Source organism: Hylobates moloch, unplaced genomic scaffold, assembly GCF_009828535.3.
Source record: "Hylobates moloch isolate HMO894 unplaced genomic scaffold, HMol_V3 SCAFFOLD_21, whole genome shotgun sequence".
Taxonomy (NCBI): Eukaryota; Metazoa; Chordata; class Mammalia; order Primates; family Hylobatidae; genus Hylobates; species Hylobates moloch.
The window spans coordinates 45,363,497-45,382,208 of NW_026652296.1; the positions used below are offsets into that span (position 1 = coordinate 45,363,497).

Genomic DNA, 18,712 nt, shown 5'->3' on the forward strand with positions numbered 1-18,712 from the left:
CCCAACTGGTCACATGATAGCATCAGTTACTGATATATGGGATTTAGGAAGAGGAGGATTGAGGAGTGGAGAAACAGATTTTGAATTTAATTTTGGATGTATTCAGTTGAAAATGCCTGACAGACTCCCAGCTGGAGACGGACGTGTGCAAACAAGTATACCAGAGAGGGCTGAGCTGGACACAGATGACATCAGGAAGACAAGATGGCAGAGCAGTTGCCAAGATAAAGAGTGCCCAGTCCAAGGTGAGAAGAGCTCTAAAGGGTCATGTGATCAAATATGCAGTGGTTTCAATTCCCACGCTCAAGCCATCAAAAAGGTTCTAATAACCTCAACAAGGATGGTTGCAGTAGGAAGGTAGAGACAGTCACGTTATTGCAGTGGATTATGGAGTGACGAGCAAGTGAGGGAGACAGACAACTCTTCAAAGACATGTGGCTGACCAACAGACACATGAAAAAATGCTCATCATCACTGGCCATCAGAGAAATGCAAATCAAAACCATAATGAGATACCATCTCACGCCAGTTAGAATGGCGATCATTAAAAAGTCAGGAAACAACAGGTGCTGGAGAGGATGTGGAGAAATAGGAACACTTTTACACTGTTGGTGGGACTGTAAACTAGTACAACCATTGTGGAAGACAGTGTGGCGATTCCTCAGGGATCTAGAACTAGAAATACCATTTGACCCAGCCATCCCATTACTGGGTATATACCCAAAGGAATATAAATCATGCTGCTATAAAGACACATGCACATGTATGTTTATTGCAGTACTACTCACAATAGCAAAGACTTGGAACCAACCCAAATGTACAACAATGATAGATTGGATTAAGAAAATGTGGCACATATACACCATGGAATACTATGCAGCCATAAAAAATGATGAGTTCATGTCCTTTGTAGGGACATGGATGAAGCTGGAAACCATCATTCTCAGCAAACTATCGCAAGGACAAAAAACCAAACACCGCATGTTCTCACTCATAGGTGGGAACTGAACAATGAGAACACTTGGACACAGGAAGGGGAACATCACACCGGAGCCTGTTGTGGGTGGGGGGAGGGGGGAGGGATAGCATGAGGAGATATAACTAATGTAAATGATGAGTTAATGGGTGCAGCACACCAACATGGCACATGTATACATATGTAACAAACCTGCACGCTGTGCACATGTACCCTAGAACTTAAAGTATAATTAAAAAAAAAAAAATATATATATATATAAAAGAAGTGGCTGACAATAAAAGTCAGGTCCATACATAAAGTGGAATATAGTTTGTAGAAATTTTAGTTTCCCTATTGTTTATTTTTGTCTTTATTCTTACTTCTGTGCCTTCTTAAGAATTATTTTATTTATATATTATTCCTCAACAGACTTTTTTTTCCCCTGCATTTGCCTCAATGTTTTCAACTAAAGAACCAAAACCAGTCTACCCAGAATGTTTGAAAGGTCTTTCAAAAGCACCCTGCAGGGGTCTCTATAAAGATGACTACAACATCCTCCCTCCCTTCTCCAACTAGCATTTAGTTGTGTCTGTTTTACCAGAACTTCCTAATGAGATCAAACTCTGCTTAGCCAAGGCTCATGTTCCCAGGTCTTCATTTGTTCTGCTGTTTATCAGCATTTGCTACACTCACTGCACACTCCCCTCCGTTGGAAGGGACAGATTGCTTTCTGTCTATGCCAGCTGCTTGTTCCTGCATTCAGGTTGCTTGGTTACAGCAACACTTCACTAGATTTTCATTGAAGGCAAAATGTGTTTGCAGCTTTTGAGGCCCATCAAGTGGAAATGGTTAGCACCTATTTCCTAAGAAGGCAGTTAACTCCTTTATGTTACATTATAGGGAGCATGTCTTGTAGAATTCTAAACATCAATGTGATCTGCACATTAAAAGTACACAAATGTGCCATGTACTTGTAAACATTCATAATTAAAGAAAACACTGAATTCTTCTACTCTAGTTTTTCTCTACATTGAATGTATCAATTGGGGGAAAAATGTACAATTCAGACTGGGTAAGAAGTTTCCTCTTGTGTTTCTTTTACTTATTCATAGATGACTGGTGTATTAGTTTTCTATTACTGTTGTAACATATTTCTACTAACAATACAAACTTATTATCTTAAAATTCTGTAGGTTGGAAGTCCCAAATGGGTTGAACTAGACTAAAATCAACATATCAGCTAGGCTGCTTTCCCTTCTGATGGCTCCAAGAAAGAATCTGTTTCCTCGTTTTTCCAGCTTCTAGAGATGCCCACGTTCCTTAGCTCATGGCCCTCTTCCTCCAACTTCAAAGCCAGCAACAGTGCAATTCTCTGAACATTCTTCCACAGTCACAGCTCCTTCTGGCTTCCCTCTTCTGCTTTCCTCTTTCAATTTTAAGAACTCTCTTGATGACATTGACCCCACTCCTATAATCAATCCAAAATAACATTCCTATCTTGTGGTCAGCTAACTGCAACCCTAACTCCACCACCAATCTTATTTTCCCCTTTGCAATGCCACCTAACATATTCACGGGGTCTGGGGTTTAGATTGTAGACATCTTTGTGGGGGACATTTTTCTGCCTACCACATTTGGTAAATCAGGAAGCAGATTGCTTTGTATACAAAGTGTCTGAAACATATTAAAAAATGCTCATCATTGCTGGTCATCAGAGAAATGCAAATCAAAACCACAATGAGATACCATCTCATGCCAGTTAGAATGGTGATCATTAAAAAATCAGGAAACAACAGATGCTGGAGAGGATGTGGAGAAATAGGAACGCTTTTACACTGTTGGTGGGAGTGTAAATTACTTCAACCATTGTGGAAGGCAGTGTGGTGATTCCTCAAGGATCTAGAACTAGAAATACCATTTGACCCAGCCATCCCACTACTGGGTATATACCCAAAGGATTATAAATCATGCTACTATAAAGACATGCACACGTATGTTTATTGCGGCACTATTCACAATAGCAAAGACTTGGAACCAACCCAAATGTCCATCAATAATAGACTGGATAAAGAAAATATGGCACATATACACCATGGAATACTATGCAGCCATAAAAAAGGATGAGTTAATGTCCTTTGCAGGGACATGGATGAAGCTGAAAACCATCATTCTCAGCAAAATATCACAGGGACAGAAAACCAAACACTGCATGTTCTCACTCATAAGTGGGAGTTGAACAGTGAGAACATATGGACACAGGGAGGGGACCATCACACACCAGGGCCTGTTGGGGGGTGGGGGGCTGAGGGAGGGATAGTGTTAGGAGAAATACCTAAGGTAAATGACGAGTTGATGGGTACAGCAAACCAACATGGCACATGTATACCTATGTAACAAACCTGCACATTGTGCACATGTACCCTAGAACTTAAAGTATAATAACAAATAAAAAATAATAATAATAAAATGTCTGAAGAGGATAACTAGAAACAACCTAATTAGAAATAAAATGGTTTTCTGTGAGGTGAAGTCCATAGGCTTAAAATCAAGGTCATTTTTGAGTTTTTGGTTTAACCTCATTCTTTCATTAAAAAGGGTTCCTTCTTTTCTTTCTATTTTTAAACCGTCAGAATTTTCGTCCTTTCATCTACGCTTTTCTCCTTCCTTCCTTCCTTCCTTCTTTTTTATATATTTTAAAATCTTGTCTTTCTACCTTTTCTCACTGTTTTTGTTATAAAAGAATATCACAAAGACAAATGACAAACTGGGAAACCACTTGCAACACATATTTGAAAAATTAATAACCTTAATATACAAAGAGTTGCTATAAATCAATAAGAAAAAGATGAAATAAAAATGTACAAGGGTTATAATCAGCAATTTTATATAAGAAATTTAGATAAATAACTGGAAAAATGTTAAACCATATTAGTAATAAAATAAATGAATGTTGTTACTCATTAATTACCTTTTTTTCCATGGATAAAAGTGCTAACATCAAAACATTAGGATGTAACCCACTGAGAAAGGTAGGAAAAAAATAAACTCTCATATACCACTCATGGGAATGTAAACTCAGGTTGCTTAATGCTAGGCTCGGGCATTTATATTTCTGTCCCTATGGATGGTAATCCCTGTAAGTTGTATAGTACATGACATTCAACTGCAGTGCTGCAAACACAGTGAACAATCTGACAGTTACTAGCAAAAATGTCTTAGTTTTGCATATATTTTGAAAAAGTGATTCCACTTTTAGAAAAGTATTTTTAAAAATGAGGATGATGCCAATATTTAACTACAAAGATGATTTTTAAAAATTATTATTTATAAGCAAATAGAGAAATAATTTACAGAAATAATTCCTAAGGTCAGTAGTATGGTTTTGAGTAAACTTTGGGTCTATTAAAATTAAGTTATGGAAGAATTTATAATGACGTGAAAAATATGTTCATGATTTATGTCAAATGACATATAGCAAGTAACAAGACTAATTTCTGGCTGTTTGCATTTTCCATTTCTAAAGATCAGAAGGATAAGCAACAAAAATGTAATTCATCTCCAGATTATAGGACAGAAAATAGTTTGTATTTTTTTCTTTTTGCTTATCTGTTTTTCACTATAAACCTGTCTTACTTTTGTGATAAGAAGTCAGTCCTGCTGGATTTCCCTTCCTGTGTCCATGATTCTCTTTTTAAATCCCACCTATGATGAGTATGTTTTTTTTTGTCCTTGATTTTTATTCATCCATGTCCCTACAAAGGACACGAACTCATCATTTTTTATGGCTGCATAGTATTCCATGGTGTATATGTGCCACATTTTCTTAATCCAGTCTATCGTTGTTGGACATTTGGGTTGGTTCCAACTCTTTGCTATTGTGAATAGTGCTGCAATAAACATACGTGTGCATGTGTCTTTATAGCAGCATGATTTATAGTCCTTTGGGTATATACCCAGTAATGGGATGGCTGGGTCAAATGGTATTTCTAGTTCGAGATCCCTGAGGAATCGCCACACTGACTTCCACAATGGTTGAACTAGTTTACAGTCCCACCAACAGTGTAAAAGTGTTCCTATTTCTCCACATCCTCTCCAGCACCTGTTGTTTCCTGATTTTTTAATGATGGCCATTCTAACTGGTGTGAGATGGTATCTCACTGTGGTTTTGATTTGCATTTCTCTGATGGCCAGTGATGATGAGCATTTCTTCATGTGTTTTTTGGCTGCATAAATGTCTTCTTCTGAGAAGTGTCTGTTCATGTCCTCTGCCCACTTTTTGATGGGGTTGTTTGTTTTTTTCTTGTAAATTTGTTTGAGTTCATTGTAGATTCTGGATATTAGCCCTTTGTCAGATGAGTAGGTTGCAAAAATTTTCTCCCATTCTGTAGGTTGCCTGTTCACTCTGATGATAGTTTCTTTTGCTGTGCAGAAGCTCTTTAGTTTAATGAGATCCCATTTGTCGATTTTGGCTTTTGTTGCCATTGCTTTTGGTGTTTTAGACATGAAGTCCTTGCCCACGCCTATGTCCTGAATGGTATTGCCTAGGTTTTCTTGTAGGATTTTAATGGTTTTAGGTCTAACATATAAGTCTTTAATCCATCTTGAATTAATTTTTGTATAAGGTGTAAGGAAGGGATCCAGTTGCAGCTTTCTACATATGGCTAGCCAGTTTTCCCAGCACCATTTATTAAATAGGGAATCCTTTCCCCATTTCTTGTTTTTGTCAGGTTTGTCAAAGATCAGATAGTTGTAGCTATGCGGCATCATTTCTGAGGGCTCTGTTCTGTTCCATTGATCTATGTCTCTGTTGTGGTACCAGTACCATGCTGTTTTGGTTACTGTAGCCTTGTAGTATAGTTTAAAGTCAGGTAGCGTGATGCCTCCAGCTTTGTTCTTTTGGCTTAGTATTGACTTGGTGATGCGGGCTCTTTTTTGGTTCCATATGAACTTTAAAGTAGTTTTTTCCAATTCTGTGAAGAAAGTCATTGGTAGCTTGATGGGGATGGCATTGAATCTATAAATTACCTTGGGCAATATGGCCATTTTCATGATATTGATTCTTCCAACCCATGAGCATGGAATGTTCTTCCATTTGTTTGTATCCTCTTTTATTTCATTGAGCAGTGGTTTGTAGTTCTCCTTGAAGAGGTCCTTCACATCCCTTGTAAGTTGGATTCCTAGGTATTTTATTCTCTTTGAAGCAATTGTGAATGGGAGTTCACTCATGATTTGGCTCTCTGTTTGTCTGTTATTGGTGTACAAGAATGCTTGTGATTTTTGTACATTAATTTTGTATCCTGAGACTTTGCTGAAGTTGCTAATCAGCTTAAGGAGATTTTGGGCTGAGGCAATGGGGTTTTCTAGATATACAATCATGTCATCTGCAAACAGGGACAGTTTGACTTCCTCTTTTCCTAATTGAATACCCTTTATTTCCTTCTCCTGCCTGATTGCCCTGGCCAGAACTTCCAGCACTATGTTGAATAGGAGTGGTGAGAGAGGGCATCCCTGTCTTGTGCCAGTTTTCAGAGGGAATGCTTCCAGTTTTTGCCCATTCAGTATGATATTGGCTGTGGGTTTGTCATAGATAGCTCTTATTATTTTGAGATACATCCCATCAATACCTAATTTATTGAGAGTTTTTAGCATGAAGGGTTGTTGAATTTTGTCAAAGGCCTTTTCTGCATCTATTGAGATAATCATGTGGTTTTTGTCTTTGGTTCTGTTTATATGCTGGATTACATTTATTGATTTGCGTGTGTTGAACCAGCCTTGCATCCCAGGGATGAAGCCCACTTGATCATGGTGGATAAGCTTTTTGATGTGCTGCTGGATTCGGTTTGCCAGTATTTTATTGAGGATTTTTGCATCAATGTTCATCAAGGATATTGGTCTGAAATTCTCTTTTTTGGTTATGTCTCTGCCAGGTTTTGGTATCAGGACGATGCTGGCTTCATAAAATGTGTTAGGGAGGATTCCCTCTTTTTCTATCGATTGGAATAGTTTCAGAAGGAATGGTACCAGTTCCTCCTTGTACCTCTGGTAGAATTCAGCTGTGAATCCATCAGGTCCTGGACTCTTTTTGGTTGGTAAGCTATTGATTATTGCCACAATTTCAGAACCTGTTATTGGTCTATTCAGAGATTCAACTTCTTCCTGATTTAGTCTTGGGAGGGTGTATTTGTCGAGGAATTTATCCATTTCTTCTAGATTTTCTAGTTTATTTGCATAGAGGTGTTTGTAGTATTCTCTGATGGTAGATTGTATTTCTGTGGGATCGGTGGTGATATCCCCTTTTTCATTTTTTATTGCATCTATTTGATTCTTCTCTCTCTTCTTCTTTATTCGTCTTGCTAGCGGTCTATCAATTTTGTTGATCTTCTCAAAAAACCAGCTGCTGGATTCATTAATTTTTTGAAGGGTTTTTTGTGTCTCTATTTCCTTCAGTTCTGCTCTGACTTTAGTTATTTCTAACCTTCTGCTAGCTTTTGAATGTGTTTGCTCTTGCTTTTCTAGTTCTTTTAATTGTGATGTTAGGGTGTCAATTTTGGATCTTTCCTGCTTTCTCTTGTGGGCATTTAGTGCTATAAATTTCCCTCTACACACTGCCAAGTTTCGAGAACTACGCGAAGATTGCAGAAGCCTCAGTAGCAGATGCGATCAACTGGAAGAAAGGGTATCACTGATGGAAGATGAAATGAGTGAAATGAAGAGAGAAGGGAAGTTTAGAGAAAAAAGAATAAAAAGAAATGAACAAAGCCTCCAAGAAATTTGGGACTATGTGAAAAGACCAAACCTACGTCTGATTGGTGTACCTGAAAATGATGGGGAGAATGGAACCAAGTTGGAAAACACTCTGCAAGATATTATCCAGGAGAACTTCCCCAATCTAGCAAGGCAGGGCAGCATTCAGATTCAGGAAATACAGAGAACGCCACAAAGATACTCCTCGAGAAGGGCAACTCCAAGACACATAATTGTCAGATTCACCAAAGTTGAAATGAAGGAAAAAATGTTAAGGGCAGCCAGAGAGAAAGGTCGGGTTACCCACAAAGGGAAGCCCATCAGACTAACAGCTGATCTCTGGGCAGAAACTCTACAAGCCAGAAGAGAGTGGGGGCCGATATTCAACATTCTTAAAGAAAAGAATTTTCAACCCAGAATTTGCTATCCCGCCAAACTAAGCTTCATAAGTGAAGGAGAAATAAAATACTTTACAGACAAGCAAACGCTGAGTGATTTTGTCACCACCAGGCCTGCCCTAAAAGAGCTCCTGAAGGAAGCACTAAACATGGAAAGGAAGTTTTATATATTTTTCATAGATGATCACAAAAGTTGAACTACTTACTTTTAAAATTGTAACAAGAAATAAACATGGATATTTAAAAATTTATGATGCTTAGTGTACATATCTAGTGAATTTTCATTTATATTACTATTCCTTATATTTGGAATTGGTCCATTAGTATGTTTGCACATGACAAAACTGAAGCAGAAAAAGGTTAAACAACATGCACAAAGCCACACAGTGTTAAGGTGGCTGTGACAAGATTAGAGACCATTTCTTACAATAACAAGCCTAGCATTTCTTCCCCTTTACCATAGATGCTTTTGTCTCTGTTGACCTCATTATTAGACAATTGCTACCTTTCTCAGAAATTCATCACCCCTCCCTTCAAGCTTCTATCTTCCAATCATTATTCTGACATAGCAAGAGGAAAGAAAACCTTAGCAGCTCATGACACCATGTGCTTTATTATTATTCTTGGAAAACTGATGACCAGAGAGGAGATGAGAAGAAGAAGGAAAGAGGACATGTGGATATACCATATGATTGGAGGAACTCTAGCTTTTCAGGAGCTCTAGCCCTACTAATGCAAATGGATAATATGTGGCTTTTTTAGCAGACAAGTAGCTTCAAACAATTGTCCATGTTTTCAGGATTGCTAAGGGAAGAAGCACTACATAGTGGACAGGATTTGAGCTCAGACATACCCAACTATGTGACTTTGGCCAATTTATCGACTTTTCTTTAGCCTCTGTTCACTACTATCTCAATAAAAGCAGACGATGAATCCATAGCATGGGTGTTGTTGAAAGGCCAGTCTCTCAAGTCATGAATTGAGTTAATCCTTCTTAAATATAGAATCTATCCTGTTTCTCAGTCAAGGACTTACTCTTAGGCCCAATCGCATAATGCATTGGCAAGAGTGTCAAAATTTCTCAGTCAGGGCTTCACAAATTGGACATAAGCATCATATTTTATTTTACAATTTTTCCAATCTGAACTGCCATTCTCCCTCTATGTTGCTTACCCAACACCAGATGTGAACTTCTCTACCCTTGTTCATTCTTTAAAGATCAATGAAAGTGCCACATTCTTCATAAAAACTGTCCCAATCAATCTGGTCCTCATACACATTTGCCTCTGAATTCCTGGCTGCTATGACCGTATCTATGTTATACCTGATTATTTGCTAATATTGTTTTCCAACTGTTTTACATGATATGCGCCCTTCAGGACTATTACAAGAACAATATCTTCAATGTAGCAGCCTTGGGAACATAGTAGGCACATAATAAATATTTGACAACTGATAGAAAGATAATGAATGATAATGGATGAGATAAACTTATAAAATCAGTGTAAAGGGAGGATGCAGAAGACATAATGTGAGTACTTTCTCTTGATTGCTTTTAAAGAGCTAAGATTTTTAAAAGTGAAATCCAGGAAAAATTTTAAATACTGCCTGGGTAAAATTTTAAAGTATTGTGCCTATTTGTCAGAGAAATAATTTTTAATTTTTGAGAATTTTAAATGTTAATTTTATAAATTTTTTTTTTTTTTTTGAGATGGAGTCTCGCTCTGTCACCCAGACTGGAGTGAAATGGTGTGATCTTGGCTCAATGCAACCTCCGCCTCTCGGGTTCAAGCAATTCTCCTGCCTCAACATACCGAGTGGCTGGGACTACAGGTGCCTGCCACCATGCCTGGCCAATTTTTGTATTTTTAGTAGAGACGGGGTTTCACCATATTGCCAGGTTGGTCTCAAACTCCTGACCTTGTGATCCACCCGCCTCAGCATCCCAAAGTCCTGGGATTACAGGCGTGAGCCACTGTAACCGGCCAATTTTTGAAAATTTTGATAAATATGTAAAAAGCAGTGCTATACCCTTGTCTAGCTGTGTTAACAATACTTAGAGTTTCTAGGAAAAACTGACTTTTTACCTGAAACTTTGGTTAAACATTCTCTCTGTCTTAATCTGTTTTGTGCTGCTACAGACTACCCCAGACTAGGTAATACATAATGAACAGAAATGTATTGGCTCACAGTTTTGGAGACAGAGGAGCCCAATATCAAAGTGCTGGCATCTGGTGAGGGTCTTCCTGCTGCATCATCACATAGTGGAAGATATCACAAAGTGGAAGGCAAAGGGCAAGAGGGTGAACTCACCCTTTTATAATGACACCAATCCCTCCCATGAGGCTAGAGCCGTCATGGCCTATCACTCTTAAAGGTCTTACCTCTTAATACTGTTACAATGGCAATTAAATTTCAACATGAGTTTTGGAGGAGATACACATTCCAACCATAGCAGTTTCAGTCTAGGCTCATGGTACGTTTTTATTTACATTAATAAACACCTACTATATATTTAGAATTTTTCCAGATTCTGAAAGGGCAATGGAATATTAGGAATAATCTCTGTTCTCCACAAATTTATTTTTTCATTGATGAGATCAAGATAAAAAGGTCAAATAATAATAATAATAATATAAACCCCAACTAAAGCTGCCTTTCAGGAGTGTATATAATTTAGACAGAAATAAATGGCAGAAATTCATGATTGGGAAAATAAATGAAAGATATATTCATATCAATAACATTTATTGCATGTTTAGAAGACTATAAGGAGGTCAAAATAAGTGAAATGTGGTTGATAAGTTTCTTGATTTGTTTTGTTTAAAAAATTATACACATGCATTTAAGATACTAAAAATTATTATCAAAATATGAATTTGGAATTTTCTTTATCACGATTATGCAAAGCTACACTTTCCCAGTGCTATCTATATCTAAGAAGGTAAAATACACGTAACCTAAATATGTTCACATACTCAAGTAAAGTGAATTAATAACATGTCTGTCAATATTTGAGAAATAAAATGTATGCATTTTATCTAGACATTGAGATATGTAAAATATTCAAGAAGTTCCTGAGATATAATTCTCAAACTTGACTTAGGGTTTTACTTTATCATCTATATGCTTTTATGTTATATATAATACAAAATCTGTATTTAAGACCACAAAACATCTCCAGTAAAGTTTATAATTTATAAACTTATAATTCCTATGGATTAAGTTTACCTAGTTCTAACTATAAAACACTTGTTATTCATGTTTTATTTCTACTATTTTGCAAGCTCATTTTTAAGGCATTCAAACTTCTTGCAGTTTTATAAGGTTTATCATTTTATGTTGTACCAGATAGATGCCCCAAATATCAATAGGTCAAATAGCTCATTATTTTACTATTTATATCAAGAACATTGGGAATATTTTAGCTTTTTTTCTATTAATTTTTTAAACATAGTTTTAAAATTATTTTCATAGACATAAATGGAGTTTTTTTTGTTTTGTTTTGTTTTTTTGAGACAGAGTCTCGCTCTGTCGCCCAGGCTGGAGTGCAGTGGCACAATCTCGGCTCACTGCAAGCTCCGCCTCCTGGGTTCACACCATTCTGCTGCCTCAGCCTCTCCGAGTAGCTGGGACTACAGGCGCCCACCACCACGCCCGGCTAATTTTTTTGTATTTTTAGTAGAGACAGGGTTTCACCGTGGTCTCGATCTCCTGACCTCGTGATCCGCCCGCCTCGGCCTCCCAAAGTGCTGGGATTACAAGCGTGAGCCACCGCGCCCGGCTGGAGTTTTTCATCTTAAATAAAATCTTCCTCTTATAAACAGGTGTCAAGTTTGGGATGAGCACATGGATATCCTGGAATTAATTTTCCTATCTTATTAGTTTTCCCAGCATTGCTATATATATACACATTAATCACATTTAAGTAAAGTTGACATGTATATTGTGTATATGTTATATAAATTTCAAAGCTGGAAACAAAATTGACAAATTTAATTGTTTTTATGGTTAAAAAACTAAAGAGATTAGAGCTGGGCATAGTGGTTTACACCTATAATCCCAAAGACTTGGGAAACTGAGGCAGGAGAATTATTTGAGCCCAGGAGTTCAAGACAAGCCTGGGCAACACGGTGAGACCACGTTTCTAAAGAACAAACAAACAAATAAAATTAGCTGGGCATGGTGGAGTGTGCCTGTAGTCTTAGCCACCCAGGAAGTTGAAACAGGAGGATCCCTTGAGCCCCAGGAGTTCGAGGCTGCAGTGAGTTATGATCAGTATGATTGTGTTACTGCACTCCAGTCTAGATGACAGAGTACGACCCTGACTCTGAAAAACAAATTTAAACAACAGTAGTTGGTAGTTTCTTCGGTCATAGGTGATTTCATTGTGAATGAATCTGTTACTATGCAGATAATGATAAGGGGTTGAAGGTATCTAAAATTAAAACATATTCTGTGAGCTCACAAGGTAAGTTTATCAACCAATAGTCACCTAACTAATGATAAAAAAATGAAAAGTATTAGCCCAAGAAGCAATGAACCTTGCTTAAGGTATATAAAGAAAATAATTAGTGAATTTGTTCTTCATTGCTCTGTATACTAGCCTTTAGTTCCACACTTTTATTAGATATATAAAACCTATGTAACGATCACATTTTCTGAGATTATTACTCTAGATTCATGGGCAGTAATGGATAAATGATACCAAGAGTGGGGTGGTGCCAGGAGGACCTGGAGAGTAGGGGGCTGGGTGGCAGGTGTATGTGGTTAACAAAGGTCAAGATATGGAAATCTATGGGTACAGAGTGAACGGACAGGGTGCAAAACCAGAAGTGTGGACTTAGGAGGGTCATGAATCCAGGAAGCCAGAGACCAAGCTGAGGGTACATGTTCCAAATCCAGGTAGATAGTTACTTATGGGTAAAGCATCAGCAGTCGAAACACTGTAAAATAACCCCAATCCAAAGGCAAAGACTGCGGCGATGGCCTGAGTGGTAAGAGACAGTACCAGTAGACGGAGCCTCTCAACCTCTGCACTATTGCCATTTGAGGCTGAATAATTATCTGTTGGAGGTTGTGGAGGGTGTTGTACTGTGCATTGTAGAATGCTTAGCAGCATCCCTGGCCCCTAATCACTAGAGAACAGTAACCTCTCCCATCCCTCAGTTGTGAAAAACAAAAATGCCTCAGAATGTCCCCAGGAGGGCAAAATCGCTCCTAGTTAAGAATCATTGCAGTAAGCAAAGGTTGGTTTTCCCTAAAGGGAGGAGGGGAGGAGGGTTTACCATGATACGTCTCAAGCTTCCAACGTCAAGATTCTTTAATATCATTATAAACTGTATGTTCTTTATTGTTATTATGGGGAAAATTAATATCCTTCAGTTCTCTAGTAGGAGTAAGACTCTAGTAAAAAAAAAGAAAAAATGTCTTCCACATTCCAGATCAAGAATTGACTTTTCTTTTCTTCTTTTAATTTTCTACATCTAGTGAAAACTGCACACAATAAATTCTACACACTGAAAAAATACAAGCCTTTTATGTAAAGAACAAAGAGATTTCTGAGTTGAATCATACAAATATTATTTGCTGTAGGCCATGTAATGGTGCACTGTAACTATAAATTATTTGCAACCAAAGTGTATGATAATTCCATAAAGCTGCCACACTCTACTTTCAAATAATACTTGTGGAAGGAAAAAGTCAAATGTGCTTTACCCCACAGCAAGACAAAAAACTGTTGAAAAAAAATTCGATGCTGGTTTCTTTCCCTGGAGTTTCTTAATGCATTTCTACAATGGGCAATATTATGGGCTGAACTGTGCCCTGTGAATTTTTTTGTTGAAGGCCTAACCCACGTATCTTAGAATATGACTGTATTTGGAGATAGGAACTTTAAGAGCTAATTAAATTAAAATAAGGTAATTAGAGTGGGTCCGAATCCCATTTGACTGGTATCCTTATACAAAGAGAAAGATACAGCACAAATGACTCAGAGGGAAGGTCATTTGAAAGCACAGGGAGAAGACAAGGAGCGAGGCCTCTGAAGAAATTAATCTTGCCTCCACTTGGCCTTGGGCTTCTAGCCTCCAGAATAATCAGAAAACGTATTTCTGTGGTTTAAGCCACCTGCTCTGTGGTACTTTGTTTTTGGAGGTCTGGCAATCTAATATAAGCCATTTTCCATCTTCTCCTGTGGATGTGCTATAAAGGCCTTTGGGCTTCTCATTTACCACTTACCTGCTCATTTGCAGGTAATAGCACCACAATAACTCTATGATGTGAATGGAATTCAATTTTGAGATGAATGATAAAAGTACTAATTTAACTCATATTAGAAGTTTCCACGAAGGTATTTACAGGTACTAGAAGAAAGAGAAGTGTGGCATCTCTGAAAAATGATAGGCAGCAGATGAAATGGGACTTTCCCCAATACTCCAAATGCAGCCTGGAAGTTGATCTCAGCCTTCTCTAAAGATGCTCTGAGAAAACAAACCTATTATCACTTTGGCAATGACAGATGCCATTCTCAATTTTAAAATACGGCTCTGTTGCTTCCTAGCTGAATCCTCGTTTTTCATGCTTAAAACATAGGGAATCATAAATTTGTTTAATATAGTTGCTGCCTTGGCGTCCATTTTTTTTCTTTTTTTCCTTTTGGTTTTAAAATCTCTACAATATTTATTTATTTATTTATTTATTTATTTATTTATTTATTTATTTATATTTTTTAGAGATGGGGTCTTGCTTCGTCACCCAGGCGGGAGTTCAGTGGTGCAATCATAGCCAACTGCAGCCTCAAATCCCCGAGCTCAAGTGATTCTCCCACCTCAGCCTTCTGAGTAGTTGGGACTACAGGCATGCACCACCACTCCCAGCTAATTTTGATTTATTTTTTGTAGAGACAAGTTCTTGCTATGTTGCCCAGGCTAGCCTGAAACTCCTGGATTCAAGCAATCCTCCTTCTACAGGTATGAGCCACTGTGCCTGGCCAGCATCCATTCTTAGGCCTGACATAAGTTGTTTGAAACCCAGTTGTATCCTGTCACCTTTGGCCTACTTAAACTTCCCTCCCTGTGTGATCGTTTGTGATATGTTCCACTTGTTCCTCATCCAGCTGACCCCAAACCCAATATACTCCACAACTGCTGATCATGGTAAAAATCTAACAGTGTCAGAATCATAGAACTAAGTTCCTGCTTCCTGAGTGTTTTTTTTAAACTAGCCAATCCACAACTCCCATGGGAAAGCCTAAGGGGTCGTGCATACGGAACTAATAAAGACAGTCCCCAGGTGCTCGTTCTCTCTTGCTCCCCACTTGCTGGCTGTGCTCCCTGCCACCTTCAGGCTTCCTTTTGGTCTCCTGTGGGCATCCCTCACCTGTCTGGGACCTGTGAGTAATAAATGCCTTCTGTTTTGTGCATTTTAGTTTTACTTCCTCACTGTGTCTCCCCTGACACACATATCTGAACCTAACTTTTCCCCCAACCTTTTTCAAAGCTTTCCTGGAGAGTGGCTATCCTGGCTGATGGCCATTCTCGAGAAAGAGAAACCTTAAGACCAAATTAGAAAAAAACCCTAACAATGGAACCACAGCACAGGGTTAATACAGTGCCTCCTTTCTTAGAGTTATCATGAAGATTAATGATTTACCCACATAAAGAAATGAATGCTGTGGCTGGCTAGTAGAAAGCAATTCAAAAAGGTTTGAACTATTAGTAACCATTACTGTTATGTTATTATTTAATATATTAATTATGATTATTATTAACCATTATTATTATTGAACTGTAATAGTAATTATCATTGAACTCTTATTATTGAACTGTAGTAGTCATGCATGTGTCATACCTTTAGTATGATCTCTTTGAGTCTTTTATTGTTTTATCATGTATTGTGTCTCAGATTCCCAATTATAAAATTTACAGACATGGGATTAAAATATCCCAAAACACAGATATTTTGATTATAAAAATGACTTATTTTCTAAACTATTATCATTATTGCATTGGGAAAGATTATGAACACTAGTTAGAGATATTATGAATAATAATGCAGTCTAGGGAAATACATGACAAGTAGGAAGAAACATCCTAATTTAAAGATGGCATAGTTATGAATTAAACACAAGTTCAAATTAATGACAGGTAAGGTATATTATCTATATTAGCAGTCACATTCCATTATACATCACCCTTATTTCATATTGCATATTTAGAATTTTCAAATACCTAATGCTTCAACATTGCAGAAATATTCCACAATTTTTGAGGATTCTGACATTTAGTTTAAAATGTACTTACTATTGTAAATACGGACTGAAAATAATTTCATGAGCACTGTGTGCCTCAAAGCATTTATGTGAGATTGAGGATGATTTTGTTATTTCACTTGCTCATGTACTGCAATGCATTTTAAAATTTATTTAAAGTAGCAATTTTTCAAACAATAATTTGTTTGCATAATTATTAATATATTTTATACTCCTAAAACTGTCTCACTTTTTAAAAAATTTGTAGTGTGCTTTTTGACTCTGCATCATTGGAAATACCTGCTGATAGAAACATTTGTTTCAATATCAATAGATCATAATCATACAATTATTTTGTATCTTATGTTAGTATGGCTTCCTGCAGACTTTATTTTAGAAGACATGAAAATGAATGTGATGTCATTATTTCCAAACATCTCAAGGAGTCTGAAATTTATAAAATCTTATCAATTATGATGTGATACTGACAAGACATGAGAATATTTGCTTCACACATCATAGCAAGTCACATTTAAAAATATAATTAACATTTTCTTTTAATAATACTTACAAATACAGGTACCAATCAGCTCAATATTGTTATAAAGCAAGTCAAAAGGAAAAATGGAGCAAGGACATTGAAACAAAAAAAGTCATCAGATTAAGGCAAGAAAAATTTATTTAATTCAACTCATCTCAACAACTACTCATTAAACAGCTGTTATGTGCTTCCACTCTGTAAAACACTGAGAAGCTTGAAAAAAATGAAGAAAGGTGAAAGAAAGAGAAGGAGGAGAAAGAGGAAGAAGAGGAGGAGAAAAAGATTACAACCACAGTCCTGTTCTTTATCACATGCGAATCTGAGGAATTTACATTATGTTTCAGTTAGAGAAATACTTTAGTTAAAGCCTTAAATTAAATGCACTTGGCAGATCCACCTTTCAATTATAAAATTAGGGAGAAGAACTTGAAGTTACTTAGAAGAACTTAGTCCACTTAGGGCATTAGCAGAAAGCTGACCATCTCTATTGGTTTTTTGGTTTTCTACAGCTGTTCTGGATAGAATACATCCTACTCTGATCTACAGGCAAGGCATCCTCTTTATTGTGTGGCTCTGATAGACTGCTTAAGAGGATGAATGTGCATCAGCACCCTTTATTCACTCCGTCCTACCTGCCAGAGTCACCTGTGATACGACAAACTACTTCAGACGGAGAAGGAAACCTCAAAAGAAAGCTCGCTGAAAGGCAAGTACCAACAATGCTCACAGTAGCTTGAAATTTCCTGGAAGCGATTCTTGCCATGGCTAAGGAAAGCACTTTGGACACTGTGACTTTAATGGCACCATAAAAATAACAAGGCATTAAACAAGCCTCAGCCTTAATAGGCTGGAAGAGGGAGAGTGGAGGAAAATATTCAAATTACCCAAATCCAACTAATGGCACATTCAATCGATGTAAATACATTACTCAAACTTCTCTAATAACCCTGAGGTTTCTCCTATTTTCTAAAAAGAAGTGTTAATGACTGCTATTCTCAGACTGCCCTAGAAGTGCTACTATAGGCATTGAAATTTGGAGTGAGAAACTTGGGAAGGAATAGGGATGGAATGCAGGAACAGTTTGAATTCTGACTATGAATATAAATGGGCTTACAATTTCCAACAATGGTATTTAACATGGTAGATGCAGGCATGGGGCCTGGCTTACAAGTTGGAGAAGGAATCACAGATCATGCAATTTAAGGCCAGAGGAAGCGTCTTTAGAAATCATTTATCAATAATTAGCCCCTCAGTTTTGATGTGAGGTACCAAGAACCAAAAGATGAACTGACTTCCCCAAGACAACACAGTGACTCTTGGGGCAAGAGTTCCACAGCCTAGATTTTCTGTTACCTTGTTCAGTTCTTTGAAACTATGATACAAGTTGGCAGGATCCCCGTGTATAACAGTCCTGAAGATGAAAAACAATAGGAATAGAAGTGACGGCTCCACTTCTTCCATCCTCAATTTGAAAGAAAACAAGAAGTTGCTTTACTCACCTACAGAGAAAAACTCATTCATTTTCTTTTTGTAGATTTTGAAGTCAACTTCTAAGAAGACACAGAAAATGATCCGATCCACCTAGAAGCAAAAGATAAACACTCAAAGTGAAAAAACATATGGCAATTGCCCTCCCAGAACATAGTCTTAGAACAAAAAGAAATGGAAAGGCCTCATACAGATTTTTGGTTCTATACTGCTACCTACATCATAGCATTGAGTGAAGTTCAGGGATGTGTGTAAGAATGTGTGTGTATGTGTGTGTGTGTGTACTCTCTATATAAATAAACCTATGGGCTCTTTGGTGGAAAGATGCTATA

General features: G+C 37.4%; 1 protein-coding gene across 5 annotated transcripts in view; it reads right to left on the bottom strand.

Annotated features, from left to right (window-relative positions):
• The window catches only part of MACROD2 (mono-ADP ribosylhydrolase 2), a 2,131,323-nt gene that overhangs the window by 180,883 nt on the left and 1,931,728 nt on the right, over window positions 1-18,712 (bottom strand). For all 5 annotated transcript variants that reach the window (XM_058432749.1, XM_058432748.1, XM_058432747.1 and 2 more), the window contains one exon: window positions 18,392-18,473. In XM_058432749.1, coding sequence (XP_058288732.1) covers window positions 18,392-18,473 — 82 coding nt within the window. The remainder of the gene's footprint in view (window positions 1-18,391; window positions 18,474-18,712) is intronic.